The 11,414-nt window shown below is 38.3% G+C and overlaps 1 protein-coding gene across 1 annotated transcript in view; it reads left to right on the top strand.

The window, feature by feature from the left end:
* Window positions 1-733: 733 nt before the first annotated feature.
* The window catches only part of mast1a (microtubule associated serine/threonine kinase 1a), a 72,398-nt gene continuing 61,717 nt past the window's right edge, over window positions 734-11,414 (top strand). The window contains exon 1 of the mRNA XM_048196212.1: window positions 734-1,619. Within this exon, the coding sequence (XP_048052169.1) occupies window positions 1,569-1,619 (51 nt within the window). The 5' untranslated portion in view covers window positions 734-1,568. The remainder of the gene's footprint in view (window positions 1,620-11,414) is intronic.

The raw sequence follows: 11,414 nt of genomic DNA, 5'->3' as shown, positions 1-11,414 counted from the left end.
TCAGTCGAAAAGAAATTAAGGTTTTTGATGAAAACATTCCAGGATTTTTCTCCTTATAGTGGACTTCAATGGACTCCAAACGGTTGAAGGTCAAAATTACAGTTTCAGTGCAGCTTCAAAGGGATCTACATGATCCCACATGAGGAATAAGGGTCTTATCTAGCTAAACGATCTGTGATTTTCTAAAAAAAAAAATTAAAAATTATATATATTTAACCATAAATGCTCATCTTGAACTAGCTCTCTTCTTCTTCTTCACTATTAGAATTCCTGCAGTGTAGACACTGCTAAGTGTATTACTGCCCTCCACAGTTCAAAGTTTGAACTAAATTGTCATATACAATATGCTAGTGCAAGTATCTAACAATTAGTTCAAACTTTGACCTGTAGCGGGCAGTAATACATTTAGCAGTGTCTACACTGCAGGAATTCTAATAGAGAAGAAGGAGAGCTAGTTCAAGACGAGCCTTTATGTTTAAAAGTATATAATTTTTTATTTTTATTTTTTAGAAAATGACTGATCGTTTCGCTAGATAAGACCCTTATTCCTCGTCTGGTATCGCTTAAAGCCCTTTGAAGCTGCAATGAAACTGTAATTTTGACCTTCAACCATTTGGAGTCAATTGAAGTCCACTATATGGAGAAAAATAAAGGAATGTTTTCATCAAAAACCTTAATTTCTTTTCGACTGAAGAAAGAAAGACATAAACATCTTTGATGACATGAGGGTGAGTAAATTATCATGAAATTTTAATTTGAAAGTGAACTAATCCTTTAAGTGTCCCAAAATAGCTCTGCACTAATTTCATGAGATTGACTTCTGACGGGCGCCACCTACATGTTTACTTCAGCTCAGAGCCCAAAGGGTTAACGTGCTTCTCCTTGAGAGTGAGCAGATTCATTACACACGCGCATTCTCCAGGGTAGCAGTGTGTGTATTTGGATCTATCAGCAGAGGCGGCAGCTAGTGCAGTTTTCACGTGCACTCATCAGTGTACCACAGGAAGGAATGATTTCTGTACTTCATTCATTCAGAAGCTCACGGCAACAATCAGAGCAGGATGCATTTCACATAAATGAAGCCATTACTGATCCAGCTGCCAGCCAGCGAATATGATATGATGGCGATGTCCTCTGGGGGACAGACCGTGGTCCATTAGTGCGGCTGGATGCCTCGTTAGTGCTCCAGATGTCCAAAAAGACCTCTCTCCGAAAGGACGCGCCTCGGTCGTGCCCGCGCGGACAGAAAAAGTGAAGATCGAGATCACTCAAGATGAATGTTTTACTCGTTTCTGACCGTAAAAACCAGGCACTTTGACCCTGGTCGCTGAGACCGGAGCGTTTAAATCATTGTAAAACGATATTCCGGTTTATTTTTAACGGTTACTCTCCATCAGCGGTGTGTTTGTTGTTGATGTGTCTCGCGCATCTCTTTGCAACGCCCATGATCTTCTCTACCTGAGGGGGGAAAACAAACGGAGTAAAACTTCTGAACATCAGCCTGTAGGCGTCTGTCACCACGTGGACTCAGATGTGACCGGTGGAGGGTTTTAGTCAAGACAGACACGATGAGCGATGCCATGGATGACTCCGGTATTATCCGCCGGCGGAGGATGCAGGTGAGGCGTTTTTTATAGTTATATTAAAGCTGTTACAATCGATTTATTTTTAACACCCCATATATATAATGTATCTACTACATGACATGACTGAAATCGACGACGTTCTGACTGAGAAATCACAGCTGTCACTCTTGAGCCAATCAGAAGCTCCCTCTGTCAATTATTTAGCGCGTTCTGGTTTGCGGACATCGGGTTGGCTGGCGTGACTTCAGTGGGCGGGGTTCTGGGGAGGGCGTGTCATTTAAATTAGAAAAACGGTTGAAAATTTGTTTTCAATGAATGGGGACTGGAGCTTTCAAGCTCCAAAATATAAGAAAACAAACAAAAACACATTAAAAGTATCATATACTTGGTCCATATGAGTTATATTCCAAGGAATAAAATGACAGTGTGAATTTGAAGGGCGCCAAAAATACCTGAATCCATTTTCGTGGCCAGGGAGAGTGTGAATGCTAATAGAGTACCTCAGGGATGATGTGTTTTTGTAGGCAAAACCCGGAAGCGAGTTAGCATTTTAGGACTTCTGGTTCCAACGCCTTAAAGGTGCTCTAAGTGATGTCACACGTTTTTAGACCAAAACATATTTTGTTACATACAGCAAACATCTCCTCACTATCCGCTAGCTGCCTGTCCCCTGAACACACTGTAAAAAACGCGGTCTCTGTAGTCGCCACAAGCTCCGAAAACGGCAATAAAAACAAACTGGTGCAGCCTGGACCACGAATCATAATAAACATGCTTCAGCCAATAACCGACAAGAATGATTTTAAATGCGCGTTCATGACTGTTTCAGGAAGTACGGATGGGAGGGGAGGAGGAGGAGGAGGAGGAGGAGGAGGGAGGGTCTAGCTAGCCTCTGTTTTGTTTGACAACACTTCGAACGTCAACAGGAAGTTACTCCACCCAGGATCGCTTAGAGCACCTTTAAAGTCTATGGGTGCGTCCCAATTTGCGTACTTATGCACTATTCTGTGACGTTTTTAAGTACAAATAGTGCGAGTAGTGCGTTCACACTGAAAATGTGGAATATTGGACACTTCACGCACTCAACTGTCGCAGCTTTAATTACGTAGTGGAGGCGGAGAGGGTATCAGACTCCGATGTTAAATGACAAAATAACCTTATACAATTCACGCACTACATGGATGAGTACATAGTGCATAAGTACATAGTGTATAAGTACATAGTGTATAAGTGCATAGTGTATAGTGCGTCATTTGGGACGCAACTTATGGGTTTTTTGAATGGGTTTTTGCTAAATCGCCTGAAATAAGGTCTGTGGTTAACAAAGCCTCTAAATATTTTCACGTTTTGATCTATGACATAAAACACACCAGTTATAACCCGCTTTAATCCGTGTCTTAAAAATGGCGGTTGCTAACAAGTTGGGACTACTTCCTTTGGCGGGGACATTAGACATCATCATGACAAACAGGACATTTGGACAGCATTTCTCATCAAAAAGTGGATAAGTATTCAAACACAGCACAGATCATAATCAGCATGTTTTTAAATAAAGTTGTTTTTAATAAAGTTTGAGGAAGCTTGGTGGTGGTGACGTTGATCCGCGACCATGGTGTGCTGTAGTCCGTTTATAGCCTACTGTTAGCTTTTTATATCTGACGACTTTATTTAGGCTTCAAAATGTATGAATGTTGTGTTAACTTGTAAAGATTATCTTGACAGACAAAACGTGTAAGTGTCATAACCCTTTGTTAAACACAGAGCTTATTTTTTGCGATTTTCCAAAAGTCTATGGGAAAAATGCATAGGCTTTCGACCGAGGGAACCCGTGCGCCGCTAACTTCCGGGTTGGCCTACAAAAACACATCATCCCTGAGGTACTCTATTAAAGTAGATTGTTTTTCTGTTTTTACTTCACTTTTTTTTTGCACTCAAAGATGGCTGAGATTGTTCAATCATCGTAAAGAGAACTCCTGTGTGAAAACTTTGATTTAAACTCTAGTTTGCAAAGTGCGATCAACACTTAAACACTTTACTTAACACTAATTCTTTGCCCAACAAAAAGTAAATGTGAAGTGTTATCTAAACCATAACAGGATTAGATTTGTTTTCATTGTCAGTTACTCACTAGGTTCCAGCGTACTCACAGGAGTTCATATTTGCTTTGTGGTTTGGGAGTTATTGTTTTCATGTCTCCGGTTCTTGCCCAGAGCAACATAAATGGAAAAAAAGCATAAAAGAAGTTTTGAGCTGTCGTATTATTGTTGGTACAGCACGGAAACCATCTGCTGTTCTATGAAGTCAAAACAAAATGTGTGCGTATTACTTTCACTTCCCCTCTTTCACTGCTGAAAATAAACAAGCCATTTTCAAGCTCCAGCTGATCTGGGTTTCAGAGGCACTCCACCCCAGACAGCTAGACATTTCGCAAAAAGGTCACCACTTTTCAGCTCCTTAACTGGAAAATAAGAGAATTCAGTGTTTATACTTTAGCTTAAAGTGCTGGACATCAATATTAGCGGCTCACTTTGACAGCAATTTCAGTAACTTTTTCATCACATTCTATACATATCCATTTACGTTGCACTGTTATACTGTACATATTTGCATTGGTTAAATTTGTTTAAATTGTACGTGTATTTTCGTATGTGTGTGCACTCGAATGAGACTAAATTTCATTGTACAGCTGCTGTACAATGACAATAAAGGTTTTCTATTCTATTCCATTATAAGCCAAGCCCATAATGCATTTCAAAATGTCTATACTCATCATTGTTGTTGCTTATAAAATGAAATGAGTCATTTCAACAAGGAATAAAGCATTCCTTGATTTTTTTTTTTATTTTTATTTTTTTTGCAATAAAAGAGTTCATTGTATCATTAAAAAGCAGTATTAATTCTGTACCTTTCAGTTTCAGAACTCAAAACTTCCTCCTTAGAGAAAAGAGTATTTATTGAAACTAAATTGTGAAAATGGTTTGTTCCATTGCATTCTTCTGCAAATTTTTGCCATTTGAACACAATGAACACCTATTATGTGTTCTGTAACCTGGCCTGTTCAGTCACCGTAAGGTCATATGAATAGAATCTAAACAGGTAAACTGAGGAAAACAGTATAACAATTGTTTTTGGCTTTGAGTAGCACCAGACACTCTGCAGATCCTTCTAATGTATACCAAATTTAGGTATAAGTGGCTTGAAGTTTATGTGCAAAAATATATATAGGTTTCTTATTTCAGGCATATTTTAGTGTGGATTGTTTATAAATGTGTAACAGTGTAAAACAGGTTTTGCAAAGAGGTTGTTACTGAAGGACTGGGCAGTTAAAACCTGCAGCTCATGTTTAAATGCAGCATCTCATTTCACAAGAGGACATTTACATAGTGTTACTGGCAATCCTCATTTTGACTGCGTGAGATTCTCCAGCTTTGTTGTTGTTGAGCATCCAAATTGTGAGCTGTTAAAGCTCTGCTCTCTTTTGGAAAAGGGGCGGGAGCAGCAGCTTATTTGCATTTAAAGGGACACACACACAAAAAAAAGCTATAATAAATGATCTGTGGGGTATTTTGAGCTGAAATTTCACAGACACATTCTGGGGACATCAGAGACTTATATTACATCTTGTAAAAGGGGCATTATAGGTCCCCTTTAAAGGGTTAGTTCACCCAAAAATGAAAATTATGTCATTAATGACTCACCCTCATGTTGTTCCAAACCCGTAAGACCTCCGTTCATCTTCAGAACACAGTTTAAGATATTTTAGATTTAGTCCGAGAGCTTTCTGTCCCTCCATTGAAAGTGTTTGTACAGTATGATGTCCATGTCCAGAAAGGTAATAAAAACATCATCAAAGTAGTCCATGTGACATCAGTGGGTCAGTTAGAAGTTTTTGAAGCATCGAAAATACATTTTGGTCCAAAAATAACAAAAACTACGACTTTATTCAGCATTGTCTTCTCTTCCGGAATCATTTCCATTGAATTGATTCCATTGAATTGATTCCATAGAATCCTTTCATCTGTCGGCGTTGGTGATGCACTTTTACGTCGCTGTGGTTGTTTTTGGTGATTAGGACATCCGCGACATGCACACTTACGCACCATTTAAAAAAATAAAGCAATACCAAAATACAAACAATGTAGAATAGCTTGAATACAGCGTGCGTCTCCCTCAGACTGTAAACGAGCAGAAGGGGGCGGTAATGCACCAATAAGCTGGATGCCAACCACCGTAAAACAGGAAAGAAGAAGAAGAAGCGGAGTCATGAACGCGGATTGACAACAGACCCGGAAGAGAATACAATGCTGAATAAAGTCGTAGTTTTTGTTATTTTTGGACCAAAATGTATTTTCGATGCTTCAAAATGTCGCGGATGTCCTAATCGCCAAAAACAACCATGGCGACGTAAAAGTGCATTACCAACGCTGACAGATGAAAGGATTCAATGGAATCAATTCAATGGAAATGATTCCGGAAGAGAATTCAATGCTGAATAAAGTCGTAGTTTTTGTTATTTTTGGACCAAAATGTATTTTCGATGCTTCAAAATGTCGCGGATGTCCTAATCGCCAAAAACAACCATGGCGACGTAAAAGTGCATTACCAGCGCTGACAGATGAAAGGATTCAATGGAATCAATTCAATGGAAATGATTCCGGAAGAGAATTCAATGCTGAATAAAGTCGTAGTTTTTGTTATTTTTGGACCAAAATGTATTTTCGATGCTTCAAAATGTCGCGGATGTCCTAATCGCCAAAAACAACCATGGCGACGTAAAAGTGCATTACCAACGCTGACAGATGAAAGGATTCAATGGAATCAATTCAATGGAAATGATTCCGGAAGAGAATTCAATGCTGAATAAAGTCGTAGTTTTTGTTATTTTTGGACCAAAATGTATTTTCGATGCTTCAAAATGTCGCGGATGTCCTAATCGCCAAAAACAACCATGGCGACGTAAAAGTGCATTACCAGCGCTGACAGATGAAAGGATTCAATGGAATCAATTCAATGGAAATGATTCCGGAAGAGAATTCAATGCTGAATAAAGTCGTAGTTTTTGTTATTTTTGGACCAAAATGTATTTTCGATGCTTCAAAATGTCGCGGATGTCCTAATCGCCAAAAACAACCATGGCGACGTAAAAGTGCATTACCAACGCTGACAGATGAAAGGATTCAATGGAATCAATTCAATGGAAAGGATTCCGGAAGAGAAGACAATGCTGAATAAAGTCGTAGTTTTTGTTATTTTTGGACCAAAATGTATTTTCGATGCTTCAACAAATTCTAACTGACCCTCTGATGTCACATGGACTACTTTGATGATGTTTTTATTACCTTTCTGGACATGGACAGTATACTGCACATACACTTTCAATGGAGGGACAGAAAGCTCTCGGACTAAATCTAAAATATCTTAAACTGTGTTCCGAAGATGAACGGAGGTCTTACGGGTTTGGAACGACATGAGGGTGAATCATTAATGACATAATTTTCATTTTTGGGTGAACTAACCCTTTAATATCGCTCGTCACTTGGATCATAGATCATATACGGACTGAAGTAAGCATGTTTCAAGTTTGTATAGACATATTTCATATAATCTATTGCTTTAAACATTAACCAGCACGGTGCATGCGCACATATTTTATCATGTCTTCTTCAAATGAAATATATATTCAAATAATGACACTGATTGAGCCTTACGTCTGATCATAATCACGATTACATGAATTATTCTGATAGACAGAAGACCATGTAGACCGAAAATTCAAAGAACAATGGACAAAAAAGTAACTATGCCTTTACTGTTTCTGTGTTAAACTGACATGTCCATTCAGATACTGTAGTGCTCGTGTACGTGATGAAAATATTAAACCTTTTAAATGTCCTTCCGACTTTGTCCCTCGTTTGTTGTCATAGGATTATATTTTTCAAGGTGCCCTCAACTCTGTTCATATGTTAATATTTATGTCTGTATAATGAGTGTATTGCAGGTCTGTTTTTTATTGGTTGTTGCCCTCTTCACACCCCCCCCCCCCTCTACACTCCCACTTTTCCACAGTTTTACACACCCATTTCTAGAGACTTTTTCCAGCTCCGAGGTATGAACGACCAGGCTAAAACAAGGGGGTTTCATGACACTTTAAGCTTAATGAAAAATTAAAAAAACATAATTTCACTGTCATATTCAGGATCTGCACTCCGGGAGAGACACATATCCAGGTTTGCAGCTCTGCTTTCTGCCAAAAAGCCATCTGGATCTAGGAGATGCGAAGATGGAACAGCTTTCAGCCTGCAAAGCTTTATGGGTGGTTAAATGTAGACCACAAATTAGCGGTTGCTTTCAGGGATGCCAGGGAGTTTTGACCAACTTAAGGCTTTGTTTTAGGGAGCACTTCTGAGAAATATGTCCACTTGGGAATTGACCTCTCAGGAATTCTAGAAAGCTTAACGATTGGATGCAGCTTTAAGGTGCATCAAAGCGATGTAAAGCCCACAGTCAGTTAGTATACGGCATGGATCAGTGTGTGTGTACATACAGGACGCATAGATTTCACTAGCGACCACTTTGATTCTTATAAATGCTTACCAAGGCATAGGCTTACAGGAAATGCTTACAGAGACACATACACACTCCTCCTCAACACACATTCAAGTCCATTCCATCAGGCTATCTGAGCCCCATGTGCTGGATAAAAGGAGGGTCTGATTTTCCTGGGACAGACACGGTCTGCTCTTTTAAGCCCCATTAGGCAGGTAATGGCAGCCTAACAGCTTATGGCCTTGCAGAATAAATATGATAGAGAGTATGTAAAGAAGCGATGGGTAATATAACAAAAAAAAAAATCCTTTTGATATTATTCAATATATCTCAGTATATTATGATGTTTATGTAAATGCAAAAGTATAATATAGTAATTAAAATAATGCATGCATATTTCCAGAATCTTTTGTCACTAAATCAAAATAATTATATTTTAATACTTTTTTTATTTTATTTTATTTTATTTTATTTTATTTTATTTTATTTTATTTTATTTTATTTTATTTTATTTTATTTTATTTGCACCAATTTAAGAAAACCGTAAAAACAGCAATGCAAAAGTTTGGGGTTGGTTAGATTTTTTTTTTTTTTAAACTGTCTCTTATGTTCACCAAGGCTGCATTTATTTGATCAAAAATACAGTACAGTAGTAATATGTAATTTATTCCTGTGATCAAATCTGAATTTTCAGCATCATTACTCCAGTCTTCAGTGTCATATGATCCTTCAGAAATCATTAAAATATGATTTGTTGCTTAAGAAACATTTCATATTATTATCAATGTTGAAAACAGTTATGCTGCTTCATATTTTTGTGGAAAGAGTGATTAATGCATCCTTAATTATTGAAAGTATTAATTTATTTTTTTTTAAATGTTGACCCCAAACTTTTGAACAGTAGTGTATTTTTACCATAATTATGTCAATGAATAAATTCATTGACATAATTATGCTTATACAGGTATGATATTTCAGTGAACCTGAATCATAGGCTACCTGTATAAGCATAATTATGTGTATATTCTATTACTATAAAACAGCATTATGGTAGTCTTAAAGGGTTAGTTCACCCAAAAATGAAAATAATGTCATTTATTACTCACCCTCATGCCGTTCCACACCCGTAAGACCTTCGTTCATCTTTGGAACACAAATTAAGATATTTTTGTTGAAATCCGATGGCTCAGTGAGGCCTGCATAGCCAGCAATGACATTTCCTCTCTCAAGATCCATTAATGTACTAAAAACATATTTAAATCAGTTCATGTGAGTTCAGTGGTTCAATATTAATATTAAAGTGACGAGAATATTTTTGGTGCGCCAAACAAACAAAATAACGAATTATATAGTGATGGCCGATTTCAAAACACTGCTTCATGAAGCTTCGGAGCATAATGAATCAGCGTATCGAATCATGATTCGGATCAAGTGTCAAACTGCTGAAATCACGTGACTTTGGCGCCGCTGATTCGACACGCTGATTCATGATCCTCCATTTAACTAAGGATTAACTGCGATCCGTTGCACCCCTGATAATTAAAGAACACACTTATCATCATGATTGCTATCTTACCAGAGGTGGAGAAAAATCCTGCTCCAGTAAGTAAACGTGTCCCTGTGAACTGGTCTCTAAAAATGTTGGTACTTAAAAGCGCTTCCCTCCATGTTTTCTGGTGCGCATCGTTTATTTTTACCACGCACGCGCACCAGTTATATGATCCTATTTTAAAAACGAAGCAATAAATATTGATCAGAATGTCTCAACTTATATCTTCATATGTAGGTATATGTAATATTTTTGTATTCTGACTGCTAAAGACTGAATCCTGGATGATTCAGTAAACACTCACTGGTGTATATTTGTGGAGTAAACTCAGCCTGTCTGTTGAATCTCTCTAGCTGCCCTATGATTGACAGCCTGGTCTGGCAGTGTGGCGACTGCGTTATTACCCCCATCCCTCTTTTCCATCCCTCGTTTTATCTCCTGTTAGAACGAAGGGGCTTTCTCTCCTCTGGGCGTTCAGCCCAGTCTGTTTCATTAGTCTCAGCTGTAGGCTGAATGTTATTCATCACCAGTCTGGAAGTTCACAGACTTAATGAGCCCAGTGTTTGTCAATATCGCCATTATGTCAAGGGCATGCTATGGATATGTTACTTTCTGTGTCTTATATTGTTTCAGTTTGTGGCCACTCCACTGGGAATGAGAGAAAAGTAGAAGGTGGCTGCATCCCAATTTACATACGTACAAGTACATACTTGAGTGTGTAGTAAGACAGTATAAGGAGGGATATGCTGTCACTTAATAAAATTGTCTCCATATTGATATCATAGCATTAGCATCTAACTAAACTAATTTGATGTTGCAGACCCAGTTGCATTCTGGGTCATTTCAAATCATCGATCATTAGCTATTCATGCTGTGACAGTCATGCAGCGGATAACCGGAAGATTCAAAGCCACTAGGGATTGGTGAACTTTAAATGACTTGGTAACCGAGATTGGGTTAAAATATCAAGTGTCCCTTTAGCCTTCGCTAAAGACAATGAGGACAGTGGGAGAAGACGCTCTTAATGCCTTTTTCAACCCTCACCTTTGACCTAAACATCCAAACAAAGTGCATCAAACAATGTTCTAATGAATAAATGAAGAAATGCTAGGATCAGAAGAGTAGAGAATCTCTTCCTCTCACAGTTCCAGTAGAGTTCAAAGAGGAGAACGCAACGATGAAAATGTAAATGAAGTGCTGCTGTAGAGAAAATAACAGCTTCTTTTTCCTGCTCTCTTGCTCCCTGTAGAGTGCAGACAGTCGATAGGCAGAAAAACACACTCGAAGATTTTGTCTAAGAGATAAAGCTGTGCGCAGAAATCGAAGCTCAGTTTTGTGATGTTTTCCTTATTTTTAGCCCATAGGGTCAGGGGATTCAGCAAACCTCTAACCCTCAGTATTACCCCTCAATTAGGCTTCATACTTGAGATCTTCAGCAGTCAAAACAGACCAGATAACTGTTACTCTATCTGATTTTGTTTAGCTTTTTCATTTAGCCACAAAACTCACCAAGTTTTCACATTCAGATGAAGTAAAAAATGTAAAAAATTCAAAACTTGGGCTTGGGCCAGTAAGAAACCACCTAGAACACCCTAGCAACTGCATAGCAATGCCGTGGCAACCACCCTCAACTCCCTAGCGAGTTTTGCACAGAAACCTCACACATTTCCTTCAGAAAATATAAAAATCTAGTTGAAAATGGAGGCCATTTTAAATAATACATCCATCAGTCC

Source organism: Megalobrama amblycephala, linkage group LG7 (assembly GCF_018812025.1).
Source record: "Megalobrama amblycephala isolate DHTTF-2021 linkage group LG7, ASM1881202v1, whole genome shotgun sequence".
Classification (NCBI taxonomy): Eukaryota; Metazoa; Chordata; class Actinopteri; order Cypriniformes; family Xenocyprididae; genus Megalobrama; species Megalobrama amblycephala.
Note: the sequence above shows the minus strand (reverse complement) of the source record. Positions and strands in the feature narration are given on the sequence as shown.